Source organism: Peromyscus leucopus, chromosome 22, assembly GCF_004664715.2.
Source record: "Peromyscus leucopus breed LL Stock chromosome 22, UCI_PerLeu_2.1, whole genome shotgun sequence".
NCBI classification, from domain to species: domain Eukaryota; kingdom Metazoa; phylum Chordata; class Mammalia; order Rodentia; family Cricetidae; genus Peromyscus; species Peromyscus leucopus.
In genome coordinates, this window is record NC_051081.1 from 33,382,480 (window position 1) to 33,409,533 (window position 27,054).

Below are 27,054 nucleotides of genomic sequence, written 5' to 3' on the forward strand. Positions count from 1 at the left end.
TCCCCTGACCAGCCTTTAATCTCCGTGGGAACGTTACATACAATTTGATATTTTATAATATTTATAATAAGATCGGTGATCGTGAGGCCCGACATTCCTGGTCTCTGAAATGACATGACTGGCATCTCACTGTGCCCGCCCATGTCCTACAGTAAACCCTGGAAATGTCCACTTTCTTCACCGGCGCCAGACAGAATCTGTCCACTTCCCAAGCATTAGCTAATCCTGCTGGAGAGCTAATGGGCTTTTGTCATCTTTTAACAATTAAAATATAATTACATCATTTCATTTTCCTTACTCCAATCTCCACACACACACACACACACACACACACACACACACACACACCCTCTCTAGTGCCTCTCAAATCATGACGTTTTTCTTTGATTATTATTGGTACATATATATGCATATAAATACAACCTACTGAATCCATTTTGTGTTCACACACAAGGAGAGATATATATAGTTCCCCATTCATATATATATGAATGAATGACTATTTGATTTCATGGCCAACCCCCCCCCCACCTTGATATTGGATAACCAACTAGAGGATTCCACCCTGGAGAAGACTAATCCTCCCTCTCAGCCATCATTAGTTGCCCTTCATTCTTTGTCTAAGTGTGGGGTCTGAGAGATTTCCCCCTTCCGTGTTAGTGTGTCTGTTGATGCTCAGGTCTTGTTTAGGTAGCCATCTTGTTGTAGTGTCATGGATAGCTACACAGCTAACGTTTTGTAGATGAAACTGGGGCTTCAAAGGAGAATGAAAGTTCTCAAGACTTACAACCTGGCTAGACAAATACCAACATTAAATAGATGGTGACTACAGAATTGCTAAAGCAATCAGGAGAAACGGTCCAACCATCACCCATCGGTAGCACTTGCGTGGGATTATATTACACAAGTCGCTTTCCTGTGTCTTTTTATTTTGTTCTCATGGGGGGTTCATTTTATCCCATCTTACAGAGGAGGAGGCTAGGCTTGGAGAGGCTGCCCAAGTCACAAGGACTCCTAGCAACCTGGGGTCTCTGCAGATCCCTCTCCTACTTCCTCCTGTCTTGACTGAATTCTGTTCATCTTCAGCAGTACCTCCCACTCACCACCAGGTGGGGATAGAGGTGGTGGTGGGAGAATCCCTTTCCTCCCTGTCTCTGGCACAGACTTGCCAGGCCACCATCCTCAGCTTCGACTCCATTCCCCAGTCCATCTCCCTATCAGCATGTCACCAGCTACCCCTCAGGACTTCATGTCAGTGTCCACTTTTCTCTTTACTGGGTCCGATCGCCCCCCCCCCTCCCTCCTGGCTCTGATCCTATCAGGATACAAAATTAAGTTGGCATTTTTCTATTTATGTTCTCCCTCCCCCCCCCCACTCTACATACTTTACCCCCTCCATCTCCTTGGTATCTTCCTAACATGGCCCCTTCCCAACCTCAGGTCTTCATTTTTAGTGGTTGCTCGTGTTTGTTGTGCGTCCGTTGGGTAACCCAGGAAGTCCAGTTAGTGCTACCCATATGTCTTAGTGAGGGTTTCTATTGCTGTGATGAAGCACCATGACCAAAAGCAAGCTGGGAGGAAAGGGAATATTGGGCTTACACTTCCATATCACAGTCCATCACTGAAGGAAGTTAGGGCCGAAATATGGAGGCGGAGGCAGGGGCAGAGGCTACAGAGGGCTGCTGCTCACTGGCTTGCTCCTCATGGTTTGCTCAGCCTGCTGTATTATAGAACCCAGGACCAGCTGCCCAGGGGTGGCACCACCCACAATGGGCTGGGCCCTCCCCCATTGATCACTAATTAAGAAGATGCCCTACAGGCTTGCCTATAGCCAGATCTTCTGGAGGCAGTTTCTCAATGGATGTTCCCTCCTCTCAGATGACTAACCTGTGTCAAGTTGACATAAAAACCAGTCCGCACACGTATGTGCATGGGCTTCTCTGCTGGAGCATGGGAAATGCTTACCAGTGGCCTCACCACTGAGATGTTTTAGAAAAGCCCAACAGTGAACCACTCTCTCTCCAAATTCCCTCAACTGGACCAGGGACTGACGCTTTCACCTGACTTCAGCATCTGTCTGTCCAGCCACCCTCTCTCAACCCTTCATCGAGGTGGGCGTCAGTGACCATGTTCTCTGGGGGCTGTTTCCGGGAACCTTGCTCAATGACATTTAACTTACTATGTTGTAACAGGAAGAGAATGCGCTCATAAACACATATACACATTCACACACCTCCTTTGCAAACGCCGATGATTCTACAGCTGCATATTTTTAATGACTTACTGTGAAAGTAACAAAAAAAACAGGGAAGAAATGAAATGGCTTATTAAAAGATATTTGTTGTTTTCTTAAACCCTTTGCTGATAGATACTGGACTGGTGTGTTCTTCTGTAAAGCTTAAGTAATGGGGGTTCTCCCTCCATTTGCATACACTATTACTGAACTAAATTTCCCCAGAGTGTTCGCCCACCAATTTCCCTTAAACCCTTGGCAACCGCGTCCACTTTCCTATTACAGTCTATGACTGTGACAATGATCTAGGACCAAGCTGTTTTTGTGAATGGTTTCTCCTCACCACGATTGAGAATTTGCTTGACTCCACAAAAGCCCCGTCCACATCAGAATGGGCAAATGAGTCTCTTCATTGGGACGGCTGCACGTGTAATGACAACGTATGATACAAAGTCACCCTCAGGTGACTTTGAACCATCGCCCAAATATGAGGGCAACTGCAGGTGCTTGGGAAGAGAGCAAATGACACCCTTTGTAAGCCAGGCGAGGTACCCCCCTCCTCTGCCACGCCCCCTGCAGCAAAAGAGAAGTCACACTACCTTTCATCTTTTAAGTTGCAAGATTATTATTGGACATAGACCATAATATTGTTCAAACCATGTTAAAAGCAAGACAGACAAAATGCAGGGGCCTCAACAAGTTAAGGTTCTTGCTTGCCAGAACCAAACGATGTTAAGTTTGATCCCCAGGACCCACATAGGAGGACAGAGAACCCACTCCATAGGGTTGTCCTCAACTTCCATGCACGCACCAAGGCACATGCATGTCTGAATGCATATACATACACACACTAAAATGCATATACATACACACATTAAAATGCATATACATACACACATTAAAATCTAATGAAGTTTTTAGAATCTGTAAAAAAAATAAATAAAATAAAATTGTCCCAGGGGCTTCTGCTCTGCACTGCTCCCATTCCACTGCCCCGGATGCGGTTGCTTAGCAGCACCCCATAAGTACCTGGTACCCTCTCCTACTACAATGGTTTCTTCGAAGGTTTCCAAGACCAGTGATGCCCGCTCATTACTTATGCCTACCTGTTAATGTATTACTTTACTGTTGCTGTGGTGACCACCACGAGCAAATGCAACTCGGGAAGGAGAGATTTACTTCATCTTAACACTTGACCGTCCATCGTCAATGGGAAGCCAGGGCAGGAGATCGAGGCAGGAACTCAAGTAGAGACCATGGAGGAAGGCTGCTTGTTGGCTTGCCCGGAGCTTGTTATTTGTTTTAGACAACCCTGGACCTCCTGCCAGGGGTGACAGTGCCCACGGTGGACTGGGCCCTCCCACATCAATCATTATGAAAATGACCCACAGACATGCCCACGGGCCGATCTGACGGAGGCAGTAACTCAGTTCAAGTTCCCTCTTTTTCCCAAGTGACTCTAGTTTGTGTGAAGTTGACAAAAATGACTCGTCTGTAAATAGATATGACTCTCTGAGATCTCTTCCAGATCCAACATCTCTGCGATTCCATTCTCATCTGTCCTCTCCTCTCTCTCCTTCCCACAGGATCCGGACGTCATCAACACAGCTCTGCCCATAGAGTATGGCCCGGTGGTGGAGGAGGAGGAGAAAGTACCCATGAGGCCCAAAGACCCCGACGGCATACCTCCTCTGCTGGTGTCCCCCCAGCCGGTGAAGCACGAGGAGGCACCCGCCGCCCCCCAGCCCGCAGCCCTGGTGGCGCCAGGTCCCTTGGTGAAGAAGCCCCCGGGTGCAGGCGCGGGAGGAGTGGGTGCGGGTACCGGCCGGGTACCCCGGGGGGCGGCCGATCGGGGCCACGTGAACATGGCGTTCTCCCAGCCCAACCCTCCTCCCCCGGAGCTGCACAAGAGCGCGGGCTCCAGAAACAAGCCGACCAGCCTGTGGAACCCCACCTACGGCTCGTGGTTCACGGAGAAGCCGGCCAAAAAGACCCATCCCCCGCCGCCGCCGCCGCCGGGCGCGGAGCCGCAGGCGCGGGCCGGAGCGGCAGAGGGGGGCTGGACCGGGCCGGGCGCGGGGCCCCGCAGACCCGGGGCGGCGCTGCTCCTGGAGCCGTCGGCGCTGAGCGCCACCATGAAGGAGGTGCCGCTGTTCAGGCTGCGCCACTTCCCCTGTGGGAACGTCAACTACGGCTACCAGCAGCAGGGGCTCCCCTTGGAAGCCACCGCGGCCGCCCCCGGGGACACCGCGCTGAAAAGCAAGAACAAGGTCACCCAGCCGGGGCCCTGAGCCCTGCGCCACACTAGCTTCTCCCTCTGATGGAGCTGGAGCCCCCACCCCGGGAGAGGGAAGACGGACAGAACGGTTCCACCACAAACCAGAGACCAAATGTCACTTTCATTTTGTGCCAACTTGTTTTGAAGTGCCACATTTAAAAAATCATAAATAAGGAAAACTTGTATTTTCGAGATGCGTTAGAAAGGTTTTTGAGCATGGGTTCATCTATCCTTTCAAAAGAAAATGCCATTTAAAAAAAAAAAAAGCGATCAGTACAAGGCCCAGATTGGTTGCGTCAAATTTCCGTGCATGGTCCGCTGTACAGTCCCCTAAGGCTTCTTTCCCATTTTGTGTGCTCTCTGCTTCCGTGTCTCATAGGGGGAGTCGTAGATGTTCCCTTGCCTTGCGGACATGGACCGTCCCAGGGGCAAGGGGACAAAAATGAAGGAATTAATTGCAATGACTCAGCATGGGGAGAGACGTTATTCACTTGGAAAAGAAAAATCATAAGCTGACATCACTGTGGGTGGTGCTTAGAGGCTTTTAATTGTTCTAACTCATTGCCTATTGTAAAAAAAAAATGTCGTGAATAGTTCGTAGTGTAGTGAAAAAAACCGTGTATATATTCATCTAAGCGAAATGCATACATCTCAAGTGCTTTGCGTCTAAGGAAACACCAGTAGAGGTCCAGCGATTCAAACGCCCTGTTAACATACCTCATGCCTTAAGAAAATCTTCCTACTAAAAGTAAAAATAGTGTGAGGTTTCCTACTGGATTTAAAACTCAAGATTGAAATTGCTTATTTTCGAACTTTCCATTAGTTCAGATCTGACCACTTTAAAAAAAAATTAAGTAGCAGTGATATATAGAAGCATAGAAAGATACCCCATTGGTGGACATGTCTGTCAATACATCTGAGGCCCATACCAGAGTTCCTCCCCTTGGTGACTCATTGGGCCATTGGAGGAAAGGGCCTTCCAGTGGCCTAGACCCTGGCCCCTGGATCCTTTCCCAGTCCCCCCGAGTTTTCTCTCCCTTAGCCATGAGATCCTGGTATGCTAGGAACACAAATGTCACATATTCATAGCATAATTTATATAGCTCTCAAATGCAGGTAGCAGCAAAGCCTTTTTCCTCGAGGTGGCAGTGAGGACAGGCATTCAGGGTTGCTTGGACAGCAGAGGTTGACGCTGTGTTTGAGTGGGAGTTCTGAACCTGGTTTTCACAGAGGAAATTTATTTCTATGAAATGGAATCGGGAACCCATTAAATTTTATACACATGCTTATGCAATACCGAGTTTATCTGTATGTTTTCATTTCCCTTCCCTCCGGTTCTGTAGTCTCGTGTCCACTTTGTTCCTGATGGGAGCTGTGACGAAGCATCTCTTGGGGAGAAAACAGTTGTTACTTGATGGGTATAAAGCATTCCCAAGCATAAGGAGTGAGTGAGTGAGTGTGTGTGTGTGTGTGTGTGTGTGTGTGTGTGTTGTGTCGTGTCTTTCTCCCCACCTCCATTTCATCTACTTCAAAAGTTGTCACTTCTGAGTGTAGGAGAGCCATTGTGTTCTATGGCAATGCCAGACAACTTTTCAGTTTCCTTAAGGCAGTTGCCTGGCCCTTGAATTGGTTCTGAACATCTAAGGATTCACTGGTAACTCTAGGGACTACTTTACATAACTGCCCCCAAACATTTCCCATCAGATGTCCCTGAAGCTGGAAGACAGGTGTGCAAGCAACTGTGTGGATAACAGTTTTGAAAAATAAACATTATCAGCAAAGTTTCGGTGTGTGCCAGCCTTGGCTCAAGTTTTGATGCAAAAATAGTCATACAGTCAAAAAGCCTTGTTCCAGTGCACAAACCACCCAGAGGTTCCAGAATCTCACTGAGAAACACTGTCCTGAAGGCTGATGCCAGTCAGTAACTGAGAAAACAGCTCCATTTTCTATCTGTAATGTCACTAACCAACCAAGCAGGCAGTGTGCCCGTGGCTGAACAGCTAACTTTGTTACTAATGGGGGAGGGGGGGAATCTTGCCCCTTTCCACTCTAAAAAACTACAGATTCAGGTTGTGCCTTACTCTCACTGATATGGGTTTCTTGCTCTTCTCTAATCGTCTTTATTAGTATCAATGTTCATGTAAATAATGGTCAAAATCTTCAAGCCTGTGTACATGGATAAGTCAATAAACAACTCCACACCGAGCTACAATGACATCAAGATGTTTCATTCAAGTTGGTGTAACCCCTAGGTGCCATGAATCTGGATTACCGTCCACTAAATATTGTGCCTGCCATGTGGCTATGGCAAATTATACAGATCCTGGACTTCAATGCGTTTATTAATCGTGATAGCAAATTCTACTTAGGATGTGAGCTGTGAAGCCCAATTAAGGCAGGAGCCATGCTAAGTAAACCATAAGCTAGTATAATTATTTGTACTCCATTCTATAAAGAAGGAAACTAAAAGGTCATGGCTGTTCCGCTGTAGAATGGGCAATTTGTGAGGAATGACCAGTTTGTTAATATGGGACACCTCTAGATTATAGCAAATCAGAAGAGTTGAAACAACCTTTCTCCAGCAGTACATTCCGCTTCAGACAGGACTAGACTCTCTTGCACTAAGTGATGTCTGAGTCCGGGCCATCTGCAGTTAAATCGACTTGGTGGCACCTCCATGCACAGAAAGACAATACTGCCCCTACCCTGCTACCCCCTGGGAGAAGTCATGAACTGTGAGATAACAAGCAGCCCTCTTGCCCCCCAGATGTGGTGGGGTTGGTTGCGCTACCCACACTCAGTACTCCTGGCTTTCCAACTATGGCATGGTTTCCCTTTATCTACCCCTCATCTATTGACAGCCACAAGAATACCATCTTGACCGGCCGGCTCCTTTTTGGCTCAAAAGAACACTGTAGACCTTTTTTTAGACTGTAGAGACTCTGAAGTCCCCAATGTGGTGATAAGCACCACAGAGAAGAAGCCATTTCATCAATTTAAGGCAATCTTTTAAAATAGTCATTTCCATATAATATTTCGTGAACCCTAAGACAGTAAAGTATCACATAATTGCAGAACAATTTTATTATTTTAAAATGTGAGGCTTTTCCATCCAAATCCACAGGGCGCACCTGTAAGCATTTCTAATGGCCGGGCTATTGTGAGAGGTTTTCTCCAGTAATACAGCGGGATTAAAAATCCCCCCTGAGCTATACAGCCCGAAAACAACATGTATGTGAATCTAGGCTGCTTCATGTCCCGGCTTTCCACGACAAGATTTCCAAAGCTGTGTGAAGCATTGTCAATCTGTCTTTAGCTAACTTTTTTTTTTTAATGAGTCCCTAGAGAACCACAATTTGACTTAGATACTTCACAGCAGCAGATGGTCCCCCATGTTGTGCACACACAGACACACGCCAGCGTTCCTGAATCCCTTGACATGATGCCCTGAAATAAAAGAGGATGCCTGAGAGACGACAGGAAGGCGGTTATTAAGATTCTATTTTCACTCGGTACCCTGAAGCAGGTATATTTAATGTCTAGTGCATCCTTGAATACAAACTCTAGCTAAGCCGGAAACACTTGCAAAGTCAGACAGGAGCAGAATGTGGATGTGAAATTAGCGGGGTAGAATGAAAGTCCCGCGAAGTAGGACAGGAGACTAAAGACATCCTGCTCTCTCTGCGGCACGACGCACATCAGAGTGCACTGCCCTCACTTGCGATGACGGTTCTGCCACGCTGTGCTCAGAGAATGACAACCAACGCCTGTTTCCAGGTCCTTCCCAAGTCCACTTCTTGTAGTCCTTGTTGGACACTCCTGCACGCTCCCCCGTCACGCCATCCATCTACAGAGGCCTAAGGCCTCCCTGAAAACACTCACCCACAGTCACCGACCACGCAGTGTTCCTCTGCCAGCTGGTGTCAGTTAAAAGGTGAATTCTTATTAAACCCACCTTCATGCTGAGCAACTACACTGTCGGGTGTAGACTATTCACATCGCAGGGAAGCCATCTGCCAACAGGGAGGAACATCAAGTTGTTGTAGAATATTATTTTAAGGTGTGTTGCTTTTGTTTCTGTTGCATTTGTTTATCTCTGTGAAGCTGTGTTACTGTGCCTGTCTAAAACACCCGATGGTCTCATAAAGAGCTGAACGGCCAATAGCAAGGCAGGAGAGAGAATAGGCGGGGCTGGCAGGCAGGCAGAATATATACAAGGAGAAATTGGGGAGGAAAAGAAGGAGGAGCCAGAACAAGGAGAGGAGTATGCTAGCGGCCAGCCACCAGCTACACAGTAAGAAATAAAGGTATGCAAAAAATAGAGAAAGGGAAAAGCCCAGAGGCAAAAGACAGACACAGCAATTTGGAGGGTTTTTTTTTGGGTTTTTTTTTTTTTTTTTTTAAAGACTGGCAACAAACAAGGTAAACTAAGGCCAGGCATTCATAATTAAGAATAAGCCTTACTGTGTGATTTATTTGGGAGCTGGGTGGTGGGCCCCCAAAAGAGCAAAAACAACATCAAGTCGATAAAGTTTCAGCCGACTGTGTCGTGTGGGATGGGTTAGCACTCATCCATGGCTTTACAAACCCTGAGCAATCTGAACAAGAGTTTAGGGACCGTGTTAGACAATATTCACCCACCTGGGTGACTCAGGCAAGGGACGGGAAGTTTCTTGTAAAAATTAAGGAGTCCAGACATGGTGACACAAACCTGTAATTCCAGCACTTAGGAGCCTGAGACAGGAAGACCATGAGTTCAAGGCTAGCCTGAACTACACAGAGACACGATCTCAAAGAAGAAAAGGGGGAGAGCCCCATGGGGGAAAAAATGAAGGGTTCAGTCTCAAGGGATCCTTTCAACTCTGAATTGTGTGATCTATGATCAGCTTGGTCAGGTAAACCCTAACGGCCAGCCCGTAATCTGCAGAGCATAGCTGTTGTATCCTTTACCCTAATAACTCATTTAGTGCCAAAGATAATGAATTCAGGGCTCAATCCTAGTGAGACAAATTAATTACATGCAACCTTCACAGGGAAGCAGACCAGGAGGGTCAGCATCCATTTACATTTCCCCTTCCTAGTCAAAAATCATAAAACTATTAGCAAAATGAGGTGGGTCCAGATGACTTCCCGGCAAGCTGCGTAGTGGGACTATTAGCCATGTCTGATGACGACCACGCCTTCAGTATGACTTCACTCACATCTCTGATATTTACTGCAACCACAGCCTGATTTCCCAAAGAGAAATCCTAGAACTTATCTCTTGAAGCTGGAATGATGGTGAGATCCCTGGTGTCCTGGCAGTGGCCACTTTGCTTTTCTTAGTGCCCATCCTCAGGGAGGTGGCAAAGCCCAGTGTGGGCCAGATGTTTCCACAGGGAGGTGTCTGAATTCTGGCATTCCTCACCAAGTGGTGTTCCAGTGCCACGATGATAGGAAATTCATTGAGGAGTCTTCCTAATGACCCTAGGACTGGAGAGTCCCTCCTTTCAGACTGATAGACAGTTGCCTGTCTTCAATGATATTCTTCTATGGCATATCTAGGAATGGAAACTCCAAACAACAGCCAACTCAACATCGCACAAAGGTAGGAAGAGGAAGACTGTAGGTAATTTTCCTACAGCTTGCATACCTGATACTTGGTTTAAAAAAAAAATCAAAATCTCTTTCTTTATTTTCAAAGTTTTATTTACATAGTATTTCCAAGACCCCCAAAGACGTCATTTTAAACACAGAAATTCTTTTTCCTCATGTGCATGCCGATAAGCAGCTGGCGACGGCGATAAAAGAAATGAGGCTGAACACAACAAAGGATTTTCCCTTGTCACAACAAGGTGCGTGGAGTGGGATCACGGGACTCTCAGGCAAGTTCTTAATTCCCTAAGCTCCATGCCCTTCAAGAAAGACAGAAGAGCACGGGGGGGGGGGGGGGGGGGGGGGGGGACGGGACGGGACGGGACACTCCAGCATTTTTACTAATGTGGATAGCCTGCTGGGATTATGAGAGACCCACTTTGACCAGCACGTCGGGATGAAGCCGACAATCGGTCATCGACAGTGCCCTGATGCTCTGGACACCCCACCGCACACACTGAGCAAGGCTGCTCCGCCCACTCTCAATCTGAGACTTGCCAAGACTATCAAAACTCACTCTAAAAGATCCCCCCCCCGGGGGGGGGCGTTTTCCCCACAGAAGAGGACAGCGACTCGTATCTTTCCCAAGGACTGTCAGAAACAGCCGACGTCAGTGACACTGTTGACTGGGTTTTAAGATGGACCTCCTCGGCAGGGGCAGGAGAGGAAGGGCTGGAAGCTGTGTGTATAATGTTAACATGCTTCAGTTTCACGTCGGTCTGCTTTGACGTGTTATGTGAAAAACAGTAATCAGCTCAGTCTTCAGTGAGGCAAGTGCTCTGGGCGAAGCTGCAGAGAGTCCTATGGGGCTACATAGACAGGGCTTCGCTTCCTTCAGACCGACAGTGGGGATGTGTAGCATCAGACATTCAAACTCCCGAAACTTTAGAAATGCCTCAAGTTCAAATTCAGCACCAGGCAGGCAGACTTCTGAGAGTCTCTCTTTGATCTCACTGATCGGGTTCAAACAACCAACAACTCACCCAATCTTTAAGATCCAACTCGGGATGAGTTTGATCCACCAGGGCTACACATGCGTGCCATTATCTCTGTGAGACATGAACTAAGGGATCCCCCAGGACTCTACAGCTGAACTTAAGCCAGATGTATGAGCATTTCTTCAATACTGGAGATCGCTAAGAACAGATTATATTTAAGTAAACAGCCTCAAACACTCAAAATACCTTACACACTCCCGGACCCTCCTCAGCACACCACGACTACACGCTTTCCTCTTGGAAAAGTATGGTAAAGCAGGTGATGGAACTCACCACTGATTTATCGTTATGAAAATTCTACTCATGAAGACAGTGAAGAAGAAAGGGGGAAATCCCCCACGCTTGGTCCTTCTCCCTGAGGGAGAGCTGTAAAACAGAGTTTCATTTCCATCGAACATAATGAAACCACATTAATGGCAGAAATGCAGGTCCATCTACTTTAATCTCCCTATATGCACTTTTCTTCCTCTAGTAAAAAGCATTCACAAAAATGTGAATAGAAAAAAAAATTTCTTTTTTTTTTTTTTTTTTTTTTTTTGCCTAGGTAAAGGCATCATATCACACTGTAATGGAATCTTAACACATCCTATAAGCATACCTTGGTCGACCCAATCATGAGCCTCCTTAGACATGTCTGTTGTTAGAGGTTTTTGCTCTTTTTTTTGGGGGGGGGGCTGCCACCCAGCTCCCAAATAAATCACACATGGAGGTTTATTCATAATTATGAACGCCTGGCCTTAGCTTGGCTTAATTTCTAGCCAGCTTTTCGTAACCTAAATTAACCCGTCTATCTTTTGCCTCTGGGCTTTTCCCTTTCCATTCCTAAATACCTTTGTTTCTTACTCCTTGGCTGGCCATGTAGCTGGGTGGCTGGTCCCGGGAGTCCTCCTCCTTCTCCGGCTCCTTCTCCATCCCTCCGCCCACTTCTCTCCTTCTATATATACTCTCTGCCTGCCAGCCCCGCCTATCCTTTCTCCTGCCTTGCTATTGGCCAGTTCTTTATCAGACCCACAGGTGTTCTACACAGGCACAGTAACACAGCTTCACAGAGTTAAACAAATGCAAGATAAACAAAAGTAACACACCTTCAAATATTCTACTACAAATGTCTTTTGCACAGTCAGGCTTCTTACACTGTAAACGAGGACTGGTATACCAAAGGACCTTAATTCAAAACATAGGTGACAATACGACTTTTTATTAACAAGTGTGTTTGTATTGCAAGTAAATATAGTGAATCAAAGGGCATAATTTATTTTTAAATTTTCCTACTGGCTTGCAATGTTGTGAGATATCTATATATTGAAAGACAGATATTTATATATTTTTCCTACTGGCTTGCAATGTTGTATTATATATATATATATATATATATATATATATATATATATATATATATAGAGAGAGAGAGAGAGAGAGAGAGAGAGAGAGAGAGAGAGAGAGGGATTATGTCTCTGTGTCAGTCATTTAGGCAACAAATATCCAGCCAATAGTTAAAATTACTCAATAATGTTCCTCAATTAAAATGATTCTAATATGGTATATTTCTAGCTATTGATCAATGAAATTTAAGTACTATTAGTATGAATTCTAAACAGCCTCAAACTCAAGCTCTAAAATGAAACTATGACCACTAAAGACCAATGTGCACACTTTCAGGAGAACCACATAGTACCACGATCCAAACCACGGTCCCACGCAGACAGGGGGCTGTCTCAGTGGCCGTCTGTCTTCATCCCTTCCTTCTTTCTGCCCCCCAGCATCTTTCCATCCCTTCCTTCTCCCTCTTCCAGGTGTGAATGGTTTGACTGCACCACCCCCTCCCCCACAGGCTCATATTTGAACACTTGGCCCCCAGAGTGGCATTGTTTGGGGAGGTTTAGGAACTCCCACCTAGTTAGAAGTGTGGAGGTGGGCTTTGAGAGCTTAAGGTCTCACCTAGCTGCCAGTTTGCTCTCTCTGCTTCAAGCTTGCTGCTGAAGACGGAGCATCTGGCTTCCTGTTCCTGCCTGCATGCCTCCCCCACCACCACCACCACCACCAACACGATGGTGACTGACTCTTGTCGTTTCTAAAGCCATACGCCCGAATACACTCTTCACTCTGGAAGCGGCCTTGGTCACGGTGTTTTATAACAGCAGCAGCAAAGTAACTGAGACTCGGGGCAGAGCTGGGATGATGCAAACGAACCTTCCTTGCCCTCTTGCCGTGTGGTGTATCTGGTAAAACGAACCTGTCCCAGGACCTAATCTCTCAGTGTCTCCTGTAGGTATTTAAGCCATCAATGCCTTCGGGGCCTCGGCCTGTTCACTGGGCACTGCTGAGTGGGGGAGAGGTTAGAGCTTTTTAACCAAAACTCCATTTGTTCCCTCCTGCTCTGGGCACACCAAAGAGCCGCAGCCCCCATGAAGGGAAGGAAAGCGACTTTATCAAGCTGTAGAATCACGTTCTTAGTGACTCCTCGAGTGTCTAAAGAAGGGCGGCTAAGATCCCAGCTTTTTCTTGGTGAGTAAAAAGCATGCAACTTCTGGACAGGGCAGTACCAGTGCACTCAGGAACTCACATCAACTGCTGCGGCTGCCTGTACAAGATCGAGCCAGCACACGTGAGGGAGGGGATCAAGCCACACACCCCCTACGCCCCGCGGAGGATCTATTGGCAGTTGATCGCTACTGGGGGAAGAATGGACAGTTTTCAAGAGGGTGGCTCTGGGGAGGTTGTCCGTGTTCTAGCAAATGGCCCTATACCCATGCACGTATGGGCAGTGCTAATTAGAATTAGTTGCTCAAAATAAATACATAGATCAATAAATATATGAAGGGCAGGCATGACGTGGTGAGAGGGACATGGGGGCATCTGAGAGGAACTGCAAGTGGGGAGCAGACAGATATGATCAAAATACATTGCACACATGCATGAAAATCTCAAGAAATAAAGTGCTGTATTGAAGACCGTTAAGACTCTTTATTGTAAGGATAGGGCAAACCTTAGCCGTTATGGTGGAGGTGGAACTCAGAGCACACGGACCCCAGGACACCGAGGAGAGTGGCGGAAAGCGTAAATGACACACCACCAGTCCAGCATCTTCCCTTTTTATTAGTGTTCAAGAAGTGAATCCGAATGATATTTAATAAGCAAAACACACACACAAAAACACCTAACTTGCGCATGTAGCATACATAAGCATATACACTATGTGGATTTAATAATCCCCATCTAAATACGAACAGAACAACTGGCTTTTGACCTCAAAAATAAGTTCAGTGTTGACACTGCTTCTCTAACAGTGTTTAGTATAGAACAGGAAGAACTACAGATTCCCAGGCTCGCTCTTGTTGTGGATATTTTTTTTATTACGGTATAAATAGATTTTAAGAAATCATCTCTATAATAAAATAAGTTCACTTTTGAGTTGCAGCAGTCATTTTCTTCAATCAATAAAAATATTCCTTGATTATAAAGCAGCTTGAGTGTGCAAATATATTTCAGGAAAATAACTCTATTTGAAATACCACACTTTAAAAAAAAAAAAAAAAAAGGCAACCAAGTGACCGGAGTTAGATTTTTAAGATAGCATATTGCAAAATAGTTCAGCAGAGTATATTTCGAAGCACAAAGCAAGTTCCACCCTGAAGGATACTTTTAATTTTATAAAGCAAACTGTTCCAATATTTGTGTGGTCGTTTCAAGTCTAAGTATTTACAATAGAGGATGAACGTTTATACGAAACAGGACAGAAACGTCAATCCATATCCACAAGACGAATGTGAGGGTATCGCATCGCTATCAGGAGGCTTAGTTTAACATGTGCCCAAGACAATGAGCGCATTGGAGCAGCTCTGTGGCCATGTTAACAGGCACAGCGCAGCAGCCACGGCTAACCCCACCCCACCCCAAGCCCAGACACCATGAACATCCAAACGGACAACACACCCCGCCTAACGCGTTTTAATTTACTTTCTTCTGTGAAATACTTCTTTGATGTTTTTCATATCCCAGGAGGAGATGATGGCAAAGTCTCAAAAAATATATATATAAATAAAGAGAAGAAAAGTGCATCATGTTTCAAAAGTGCTGTGCGTGTGTCAGGAACATACAATGTTAAACAAGTGTGCAAAAAAATTCTGCCTTGAGGTCATAAACTTAACCGCGAGCCTCTTGTGGTGCGTGCAGAGATGGGACCGTCCAGCTGCAGAGGGGAAACCTGAGAGCACTGTTTGCAGAGGCGTGTGCTGAGTCAGGAGACCCCCGATCACTCTCAGCTCTGTTAACCAACTAGTCGGTGGTTCTGGTCAAAGGAATTCCATCTCCGTGGTTGTCACTGGGTGCAAGGTGGAGCCAGACACTGGCAAAGCCCCACCCTCCTCCCACGTTCTAAGTGCTCACAGGAGCCTTTTCCGGAAAAGGGCTAGTGCGTTTACCGAACATAAAAGATACACCAGGTATGTGTAGCAGCTGCTCTCTTGGTACTTTTGAGTAACAAACCCCAGACAGAAAGGAACATTCCAGGACGCTTGGACAGGACACAGATCTCCTCGTGAGCATCACGAAGCTGGTGAGAACTTTCACCTCTGTGAAGACGGTGACACCATGTGCAAAAATGAAGCCGAGTGGCAAAGTCGCCCTCACACATCGCTTAAAAGCACATTCTTTTTTTTTTTGAGTCCCAGAATTTTCTTGGGACCTAGTTTTTCAAAGTGCTTATTTTGAAATTTGCAAAAGAACCATGACCCTCAAAGTTCAGATGTGTGTTCCTTTGGAGTTTTTTTTTTTTTTTTTAAGTGAAGATTATTGTATTTTCTGCTTTTATATAGTATCTAAATAAAGTAAACCCTTTGTCATAGACCCTATTTTACACCTAGCACATATACATATTCAGAGGAGCTCACTTAATGCCTCAAGACACTTAGCAGCTCTCATCCACGAGCTTTGACCCATTAATCCCTCGGTAGGTCACTCTGCTTGGCCTAACCAGCACTCCGTAGTTTGGCTTGCAGGTAAAATAGCGCTTGTCACCCACGGCGCCGTCATTTTTCCCCTTGGCGCTTCGGAGCTCCAGTCCAAGCCAGATGCCTGAGGCAAAGTCCGTGGGGCCCACGTACCTAATGGTGGCCATTTCGTTCGAGCTCGTGAGCAGGACCTGAGATCCCTCGTGCAGCTTCGCGGTCCCCTCAAGGCCACCCGCCGTGGCCGTACTGCTCCAGCTGCGGCGCAGCGTGGTCTTGGACCTATCCAGGAGGGAAAGGAAGAACAGGCCTTAGACACTGGAGCCGCTCGAGGCAAATTTCCACATCCGCGGTAGGAACGCCCACCGCCACCTCCATCCATCTCCAGTTACAAAAGAGTAATAACTTCATTTTTATGTGTGAGCAATTTGCATCAGATGTTTTTTTTATTAAGTTTTGCTGTTCTATTCCTCAGGAGAATCTAAATTCTAGGTGGAAATCTTTTTATTTTCCCACTGTCACAAGGATATCTTTTATTTTAATATCACCATTGTTCTCTAATTAAATGTAAAAGGCACTTTCCATTCATACAGTTAAAGGACATTTGGATTTTTTTTCTTTCCCTTATTTTTATTTTTGAGATTATAATTTTTAAAATTGGAAACAGCAGTATTAGGAATATACTTCCAATTTCTAAATGTTTTTCTCTTTTGGCTCTTTTAATACTGCAATTTATAAAAATATTCTCACTCACACACACACACTGAGGGAGGGAAGGAGGGGGAGGGAGGGATGGGAAGGAGGGAGGGAGGGAGGGAGGGAGGGAGAGAGAGAGAGAGAGAGAGAGAGAGAGAGAGAGAGAGAGAGAGAGAGAGAGAAATTTCAGTAAACAAATATATTTTAAAGAAAAGTAAACTGGCACTCTAAATGTGGTAAATTAAATTTTCCTTTTGTTCACTTTAAAATATTTCTTTAGATGAAAACAAATCTTAAACCTGTAACTTTGGAAAATCAATTTTAGATAAAGATATAGAGTCTCTCCCATGGACTCCTCTTATCTTTCCCTTCTGCTGGCACACGAGGGTCTAGGCTGTGCTGAACAGCATTCCCGTCCTACACGACATCTAAGATGCTCTAGAGGTATCCTTGGCACCCGCCACCTAACTGGCTGGAACCAAACAGGCCGAAGCCCATACTGCCCTCCCAAGGTCCCTCCTCTACCCAAGGAGCCCTCCAGCTCATTCCCTACCCATACTGCCTCCCAGGGCTCCCTCCACGGCCCACACCCCTCACCTCTCTGTGTCCACCGGAGGCAGCTGGCCCTAATACTCACAACAGAAACTTCACCTGGACCTTGCTGCCCTCTCAGTGGGGACCATCCAGAATGGTTATTTGGGGCCCGTCGAGGAGTCTTCTGCCTCAGGGCCCTGGTACCCTCCCTTTCCTGTGTCTACTGCAGACTCAAGGCAAAGCCTTGCTGCCCAAACTGGCTAACATCTTACCATAAAGAGGAGTGGCTCCTACTTCCTTTACATTTTTTTTTAGATTTATTTATTTATTATGTATACAACATTCTGCCTCCATGTATGGCTGCAGGCCAGAAGAGGGCACCAGATCTCATTATAGATGGCTGTGAGCCACCATGTGGTTGCTGGGAATTGAGCTCAGGACCTCTGGAGGAGTATAGATGGTATTCTTAACCTCAGAGCCATCTCTCCAGCGCTACATTTTGTTTTATTTTCTACGTTTTTAAAAGATGAATTCATTGTGTACCATATGTGTGTGCTAGCCCGTGTATCTGCTGAAGAAGGCATCAGGCGTCCTCTATACTGTCTACTTATTCTGTTCAGGCCCTTCTCACCCCTGAACTTGGAGCTCATACTGTTGAAAGCCAGCAAGTCCCAGCCATCCTCCTGTCTCTACTCACCTTAGAGCTGGGGTTAGAGTTTCTTGGTACACCTGACTTGTAGTGTAGTGGGTGCGCGATCTGAACTCTGACCTTCACGACTGTGAAGAAGGGTTAAGAGGGCTCTTAACCACTGAACCATTTCTCCAGCTCCCGCTTTCTACGGTTTTAAATATGCTACCACACCTAAGATCTCATTTGTTTCTATGAGTAACCCAGTAAGAAAGGAAGAGGATTTAAAATTTATAGCTAGGATGCCATAACTCAGAAACTTCCCTAAGACACACCTTCCAAAAAGTGGAGGAACTGTAACCTGTAAATACTTTTTATTAGAATCCGGCATGCATAATAGCACACATGTGTAATTCCAACACTCAGGAGGCTGAGGCAAAATGATCATGAGTTCAAGGACAATCTCAGCTCCATAGTGAGAACTAAGCTAGCCAGGGCTGTATGGTGAAACCCTTACTTAAAACAGCAAACAAGGAGCCAGGCATGGTGGCTTATGTCTGTAAGACAAACACTCAGGAGGCTGGGGCAGGAGGATCAGGAGTTCAAGGCCAGCCTAGGCAATATGAAGAACTACTTCAAAAATGAGATAGGGACCAAAGAAAGGGGGGAGGTGGATAAAATAAAATAAAAACACAAGATTATTTATCACATCAAATGCATAATGCAATAACACAGAAACAAATTTTTACTGAATACACAAAAGAAACAATAGAATTCTATTCCTAGACAAAAGCATCCATCCATCCATTCATTCATTCATTCTCCAAACTCACACCAAATGGATGCTTTTTGCAACCTGATGATAAATTTATCTAAATTTTTCTATTATTAATAAAAACTCCAGTGTCAAATATCAGGGTAGACACCCAATTGATTTCAGAAGTGGCAGAGAAGGGACCAGTGGCCTCCTCTCTCTCTCCTTCCCTGATCCAAAAGGCCCTCAAATCTTTCTAAACCCCTCTGTACTACTTCCTGTGTCTCTCTATACGTATGCTGGGTCCTCCAAAAACTCTATGGCTAATTCTGGTCAACTAGTTGCTAACTCCACCCCCTGATTCAAAGTTAAACTTTGCTAACAGACTCGGAGTATCAGTGTGAACAAATATCCCGCAATAACCTGACAAAGCTGGTGCAATTTCTCTGAAAAATAATGGCAATATGCTGTAGTTTGTGAACACTCGCCATGCGCCTCATGTAAACACAGTCTCACCCTCACACAAGCCAGGAATTTCACCAACTCTGTTTCCCACATTCACGCTGAAGGTATCACTTATTTCCATATAAATAATTAACACTACTTAACACTACGTAGCACCACATTGATCAAGTCCATCATCAACTCACTTTTCAACACAGATCCCTCCAGGTGATTACCAGCACAACAGCAAGTTCTACAGAACCAGCCGGCAGGCTCACCGCTGAGTCCTGCCAGACTTCCCACTCACAGCCAGTGCCCAAGTCTTATGCTCCCAAGAACAGTAATCAGAAAGCCCTGGGGTCATGTGTTCTCTATGTTTTCAACAAAAGAATATTTCTAGCTAGCACCTGAAACACTACACTGAGCAGGAGCGGGGTATGTGGGCACCCTTGTCTTCTCATGTTACCGGGAAGAATGCCTCACATTTTTCTCCATTTAACAGGATGGTGGCTATTGGTTTACCATATACAGTCTTTATTATTTGAGATATGTTCCTTCCATGGCTAGTCTCTCCAGAGTTTTTTTTTTTTTTTTTAATCACAAATGGTTATTGGACTTTTAACTGAAATGATCAAGTATCCCTATCTGCAGATGCCATGACTCTGTGCATGGAAGACTCCAGAGACTCCACCAGGAAACCCCTAGAGTTGACCAACAGGGGAAGTAAAGTGACGGGTCACAAAGTTAGCATACCAAGACCAATCTCCTTCCTATACACCGAAGACAGCCTGAGAAAAAATCCATGGAAACAATCACACTCACAATAGTCAGCAAACCAAACAACCTGAATAAACCTAACCAAGAAAGTCACAGACACCTACAATGGAAACTTTAAAACTGTAAAGAAATACAGATTGAAGATGGAGAGACCTCTCATGTGCATGGATTGGTAGCATTAATATTGTGAAAACAGCTACCCTACCAAAACTAATCTACAGACTCAATGCAATCCACATAGAAATTGCAATGCAATTCTGCACAGAAATTGAAAAAAAAAATCTTAAAGTTCATATGGGAATATAAAAGACCCCAGATATCCAAAACAACCATAAACAATAAAAACTCTGCTGGAGGTATCACCATTCCTGACTTCAAATTACCCCAGAGAGCCACAGTAAACACACATATCACTGGCACAAAGCCACACACACTGAACAGGTGCAGCAGAACCAGGAACCAAGATATAACAAAGCCCCCATGCCTACAGCCACTTGTTTACAAAGACGCCAAAATACACACTGGCGAAAAGACAGTATCTTCAACCAACAGCACTGAGAAAACTGAATGTTCACACAAAGATTGAAACTTGATCCTTCCCTCATCCCCTGCACACAGATCAATTCCAAATGGATCAAAGATCTTAATGTTAAACCTGAAACACAGAGACCACTAGACGAAAAGAGTACGGAGGCTACTTCAGGACATAGGCTGCGGTGAGGGCTTTCTGGACAGGACCCAAATCGCCTAGGAAACAGAAGCAACAATCAACAAGTGGGACCTCACAAAGTAAATGGTCAACCCAGTGAAGAGGCAGCCTGCAGAAAGGCAAAGACAGATGATGGATGGATGGATGATGGATGGACGGATGGATGGATGATGGATGGATGGGAGGGTGGATGGGAGGGTAGGTAGGTGGATGCATGCATACATGCATGTGTGGACGGGGGAAGGGTGAGTGGGTGGGGGTGGGTAGATAGGTAGGTAGGTAGGTAGATGATAGATAGATAGATAGATAGATAGATAGATAGATAGATAGACAGATGGGTGAGTGGGTAGCTAGATGATAGATAGATAGATAGATAGATAGATAGATAGATAGATAGATAGATAGATAGATAGGCATCTTAGGTATGTAGGTAGGTAGACAGGTGATGAAGTAGGAAGATTGGATATATATATCCAATATATATATCAAAGTAACTTGGACAATCAATTATACACCTGACAGAGGACTGAACAATGCTAGAATATACAAAGAACTCAGAAAACTAAACACCAAAAAGACAAACAGCCCTATTAAAAAGTGGGCAGTGGAAATGAACAAAGATTTCTCAGAAGAAATACACACGGCTAAGAAGTATTTTTTAAAGTATTCACCGTCTGTCCTTTGCCACCAGGGAAATGCAAATTAAGACTACTTTGAGGGGCTGGAGAGATGTGTCAGCAGCTAAGAGCACTGGCTGCTCTTCCAGAGGACCCAAGTTCAACTCCCAGCACCCACATGGTGGCTCACAAGCGTCTGTAACTCCAGTTCTAGGAGACCCAATGCCCTCTTCTACCTCTACGAGCACCAAGCGTGCAAGCTATGGAGACATGCATGCAGGTCAGACACCCGTACAATAAAATAAATGCTTAAAGCAACTCCTTTGAGTTTCAGCATACTTTTTAATATTTTTATTTCTAATATTTATTTTATTTTACACGTACGGATATCTTGCCTAAATGTCTGTCTATGCATCCCATGTGTACAGTGCCTGCACAGGCCAGAAGAAGGCATCAGATCCTGGGAATACAGTCACAGGCAGTTTTAATTGAGCCCCAGTCCTGTAGAGAACAACCAGTACTCTTAACCACCAAGCCACCTCTCCAGCCCCGATTTTATCTTTCTTAATGGACAAGATCTGGGGGGAAAGGGATCGCTCATTATGCACTGTTGGTGAGAGTACAGACTGGTGCAGCCACTATGGAAATCAGTGTGGCGGTTCCTCAGAAAACTAGATCTATCATATGACCCAGCTATAACTCCCTGGTCTATACGCAAAGGACTCTTATTTCCTACTAAAAAGACACACGCTCATCCATGTTTATTGTTGCTATATTCACAATGGGGAGGTTATGAACAGCCAAGATTTCAATCAACTCATGAATGGATATGAATGTGGTATCTACACACAATGGAATTGTATTCATCTGTAAAGAAAATTGAAATTATGAGATTTGCAGGTAAATTGATGGGACTGAAAAACATTATCCTGAGGTAACCCAGTCCCATAAAGACAATATCACCTGCTCTCACTTATATGTAGATCCTAGCATTGGATCTTTAAATTTGTTTAACTTGGAGGGCCTGCGACGTCAAAAAACTATAAAGAGGCTGTTGGTGGGTGTGGGGGAGAATATTAAGAGGGGGGAAAAATAGAACACAGGTGATAAGAGGGGTAAGTGGGGGGAGGGAGGGGGGCAGAGGTCACAGGAGGAGGTGTGACAAGGGCTAACTAACTGTGAGGATGCTTGGAAAAGCCATACTGAGACCTGCCATTTTCTAAGTGTCATGGAAGTAAGGCTGGAGAGCGCGCTTGGTGCTCACTGTCCTATCATGAGGACTGGAGTTTGGATCCTAACACCCATATCTGGCAGCTCACGAATGCCTGCAACTCCAGCTCCCCAGGGATCTGACACACGGCCTCCACTGGTGTGTGTGTACATGTGCACGCACACACATATATGTGCAGACACACATACACAACAATAATAATAAATCTTAAAAACGAAAGGAGTTTATTTGAAATTGTCCTTTACATGGGATGATGCTCCTACAAGAAGCATAGGTTGACCAATTAAGGGGCCCAGTGTCAGGTAGGAGCTACCTCCCCTCAAGCTGCTAGCCAGGGGTGTCCTAGGCACCCCCCAAACAACACCAGCTATCGCCGCTACTCTTAAGTCCCCACCAGAAACGGATGGCAAGACCCGACTGCTGAAGACACCGCACAACTTAGTCACGAGTCATTGAGAAATGAAGTCGGTTCTGAGCGGAAACTTTCTCCCTATACAGGAAGGTGCTGTGGAGGCTGCTGGGAAGAAAAGTCACCAACTGTCTCAGCTATCTGTATGCCCTGTGGGTCCCAGTAAGGGCCAGTGTGGCAAAACAGCCCCCTGGGAGCAACAGAGGTGTAAAAGCTATGGGAGTAACCAACTGCTCTCTGATTGGATTAAGGGACCATTCCACGGGAGGAAACACATGGCTAGTACTGTTAAATCAGGCCAAGAACCCATGTGTGGGAAACCCCCAGGCCACAGGACCAAACACTATGATTTTGCTACATGGACAGGGTATCAAAATGCCCTCTAATTCACATTCCTGTATTCGTAGATTAGTGCAGCTCTCGGACTACATCAAAGATGTGTCTCTGTGTGGTAGATGCGTTTGGCACAGATACAACTGGTCAAGGTACAGAGAACAAGTGTCTGTGGGATGCTCAGCCACAGATGCAGCATCTATACCACACCGCCTTCCTCCAAGGTTCAGGGACCATTGTGGAAAAGAGGCCAGAAAAAAGAAAAAAAGTAAGAACCAATGGTTTGGGAGGACTAGAATGGAACAGTATCTACTGGACAGGACAGGATGGCCGCACTCATGACGCACAGCAGCTGTGGGTGTCGGCATTAGGCCTGCGCAAGACCAAGCCATCCAACACTGCTAGTGCACGAAGGGGGGGGGGACAGGACATGGTGGGGGGACCGGGCATCCCCAGCTGAGGGACTACTGGCAGTTAATGCCTTCTTGGGGGAGGGAGAGTGAGTTTTCTTTAAGAGTGTGGCCCCTGGCAGGTCCATCACATTCCAGAGAATGGCCCGACACTTAGGAGTTTACGGGAGTATAAATTGGACCCAGTGGACTTAAAAGGAAGACATAAAGTTGGGAAGGAGTAGGAGATGAATCTGGAAGGTGAAAAGGGTGAATAGGATCAATGAAATATGATCAATGAAAGACATTGTGTGCATGTGACATTCTCAAGGGACTAATAAAAATATTCTATTTTTAAAATGTTATTTCTCAAAACAGGTACTAGTGTCGATCTGTTTACCATTTCCGTAAAGTTCAACTCCCTGTTATTTCCACAGGCGGCAGGTATGTACCATACCTGCTCCGTTTCCCTCCACTGTGCATGGGACCTGCTGCTGTGCCCCAGACAGGGATCAGCGATTTCTCTCTTCCCTCCATGCTCTGGGTCACCCTCCTGCTCAACAACCTCCACACTGGTTCTGCTGCCCCGCTTCAGAATCCTTTCTGTCCAGGGGGGGTCTCTTCCCAGTGCTAACCACCATGGTGCCTAAGGATGCCTGTCTATCTACAATAAACGGGAACAGGAAGTTACCGTCCTTAATCTCTCAGCCATTTGATCGGGGAGGCCAATTTCAAACCCCAAGGCGGTGATGGATTTGAGCAGTAGACGCTACCAGGGGAAGCAAGAGCATTTTTTAAAAACGAACTCTAAGCGACTGCCTTAGGCAGATGGGCCTTACTTTTCTTTCATGCATGGCTGGGCATATTAAATCAGATCGGATTAATTCGGTAAACAGGACTTCAAAACCAACCCGCCTTACTCGGAGCAAACGCCATGTAAATACCCCCAGCTTCGATTAGTGGCCATCCTAACCTCTTAAATAGAAAACACACGCAGCGCACTGCTTTTAGCCACTTCTGACATTTTTAATTGAGCTTTTAAAGGAGGGCGGGAGAACTCAACACCACCAGTCACACTTTCTCTCTTACATGCTAACATTCTATCGAGCAGGGCGTAAGATACAAAACTCCATTTTTCCTTCCTTCACGGAATCCCGGCATGCGCATCTTGAAAGGCAGTTTTCTAAGTCTTCTCAATACTCACTTGGCAAAAGCATTTCTCCTGTTAATCTCTTTTTGGGAAGAAGCAGAGGTTGTGCTGAAACTTCTCCTAAAACCTAAAGGTGAGAGAGTGGAGGTCAGAAGAGGGAAATACACCGCTTGTTTTCAGTCTTGACAAAGAGTTGCTTTTAAATCACTTCTAAAGGTGTTCTAGGACACCAAGGTTTATTGTTTTGTTTTGTTTCATTTTTTTTTCTTGAGAAAACAACTATGTAGCAGTTACTCTAAGATAAAACCCTCCATCCTGCAGGGAAGTACCTTAAACCAGGAAGTAAACAATTCAAAAGCCTCAGGAAGTCCCTAAAACTGACGAGATACAATAGATCCCTCCCTCCCTGAGCATCCATGGGCAAAAGAGACAAGAGCCCAGACCCCCTGCCTGAAAGTCAATCTTCCTGAAAGATAGTCAGACCACCTGAGCTGCCTGAAGAGATGCCCTCCAGCCTACGGAGCTGCCTGTGGGCTGTACACTCTCCTCCAGGTTTCTAGCTTCACAAGCTGTCTGCCACCTGTGCTGTGTCGGGCTCTTGGTGACACTTTTTGCTGTCTTTGCGTGACTCCTGCTCCTGTAAATCACCTCTCACCCATACTCCTGTAAGGAGCCTCAATACAACTCACTGGGTCGCTCAGTGGGACTTGGGTGACATCCTTACTTTGGTCTGTTGTTTGGTTCCTACTTGGGGTGAGTAAACATTGGTTCACATCTCCACAGGAGCAGTATCACACGACGAAAATAAAACAGGTGCCTACTCAGAACATAACTAGTTTAGATTGCTGGGCAATTTCTCATCTTTGCCTTCTTCGCCAAGCTCTGCTCACACGGGCATTAGTGATGAACACAACATGACTTTCAGGGCTTTCTCCTGTAGGATTTCTTGAAAACTAAGTAACACCAAGTCACACATGGATAACTTGGATTCGGTATATGATGAAGTATTACAATCTTGATAATTGTATCATTTGGAAAGGATGTTTTTCTAAAATTATCATTAAAAATATTCCAGTAACAGAACACTGGATAATAAACTTTCAGAGCTCCTCAGTGCTCTCTCCATACAAAAGAGTTCAAAGATTAAAAGACTTCACAAAATGTTAAGTTAAAAATGGATTTCCAATTCAGGCAAACCAGAAGTGCTGAAGAAATCTCTTGATTAAAATAACTCCCAATTTAAAATAACTATAATTTTATATAATGTACTGTTGAGCTAACTCAAAATCATATTCTCTGTCTCTGTATGTCTCTCTCTCTTCCCTGCGTGTGTGTGTGTGTGTGTGTGTGTGTGTGTGTGTATGTGTGTGTAGATGTTGGCAGCACATCCAGGCCCCCAAAGTACAATTTCAGAGAGGCCAAACCTCAGAAAGAAAGAAGCCTGGAGAGGCTGCCAGGTGCCCGGTGTACAATCCTATACCACTGGGTTGCCACTCAACCCATGGGTATGGACTCCTGACTGGCTGCACAGGACATGGCGAAGGAAGGAGCAAAGGCCTGGAACATGGGAGATCCCACCAAAGACTCCTGGGAAAGGACTTCATGCTCAATGTAACTTGGGGTAAGAAGCCAAATGAAACAATGGCTTTTTGATCAGTGCAAGGCTAGAATTACTGCTCTCCGATTTGATAGCCATGAACAAATTCATGCTATCTATGTCATTAAAAAAAAATAAAGAAGGGAAAAAGAAAACCACTGCAGAGAAGGTCAGTAAAAGCAGATCTAGGGTGCCAGTGTTTCCAGGTGAACAGCAGAAGTCAACGCATCTGAAGGCAGCCAAGGACGGCCATCTATAAAATTCTGATTAGACAAACATTTCACAATAACAGATTACCAAGTCACAAGGAAAGCAGACACTACAAGTCAGGTTTAACAGACAGGTTGCAGAATTAGACTCAGCAAAGCTCCAGATACTCAATAAGTTAACATAAAGTAATCCATCATAATTAAGGTTTTAAGGACAGGAAAGAAAAACTTGGGAATAGAGGGAAACGTAATAGTAAGAAGACATGTGAAAAATAAAAGCAGACAGTTTACTATTGATGTTCTGGTTGGATTACGCAGTAGAACAGACACAGTTGAAGAGAGAAACGGGAAAAGGATAACACTGAAGGTTCCCAGAATGTGGTCAGAAGGCCAAGTTGTAACAGACACAAAAGCAGCATGGAAAGTATAATGGAGAAGAACTTAGAGGCTTGGTTAGATGCTAACCTTCAGATCTAGGAAGACCCAGA

The 27,054-nt window shown here is 45.3% G+C and overlaps 2 protein-coding genes across 7 annotated transcripts in view; one reads left to right on the forward strand and one right to left on the reverse strand.

Annotated features, from left to right (window-relative positions):
• LOC114696211 (ALK tyrosine kinase receptor) overlaps positions 1 to 4,777 on the forward strand; it is a 35,089-nt gene extending 30,312 nt beyond the window's left edge. The window contains exon 13 of the mRNA XM_028873798.2: positions 3,820 to 4,777. Within this exon, the coding sequence (XP_028729631.2) occupies positions 3,820 to 4,524 (705 nt within the window). The 3' untranslated portion in view covers positions 4,525 to 4,777. The remainder of the gene's footprint in view (positions 1 to 3,819) is intronic.
• A 9,442-nt stretch (positions 4,778 to 14,219) lies between these two features.
• Clip4 (CAP-Gly domain containing linker protein family member 4) overlaps positions 14,220 to 27,054 on the reverse strand; it is an 82,006-nt gene continuing 69,171 nt past the window's right edge. For 4 of the 6 annotated variants that reach the window (XM_037198059.1, XM_037198060.1, XM_028873839.2 and 1 more), the window contains exons 15-16: positions 24,815 to 24,887; positions 14,220 to 16,371 (exon numbers count right to left, since the gene is read on the reverse strand). In XM_037198059.1, the coding sequence (XP_037053954.1) occupies positions 16,050 to 16,371; positions 24,815 to 24,887 (395 nt within the window). In that variant the 3' untranslated portion in view covers positions 14,220 to 16,049. Of the gene's footprint in view, positions 16,372 to 18,016; positions 18,097 to 24,612; positions 24,888 to 27,054 lie in introns of those variants that run through there. The other 2 variants (XM_037198061.1, XM_037198062.1) reach the window with 2 other exon arrangements.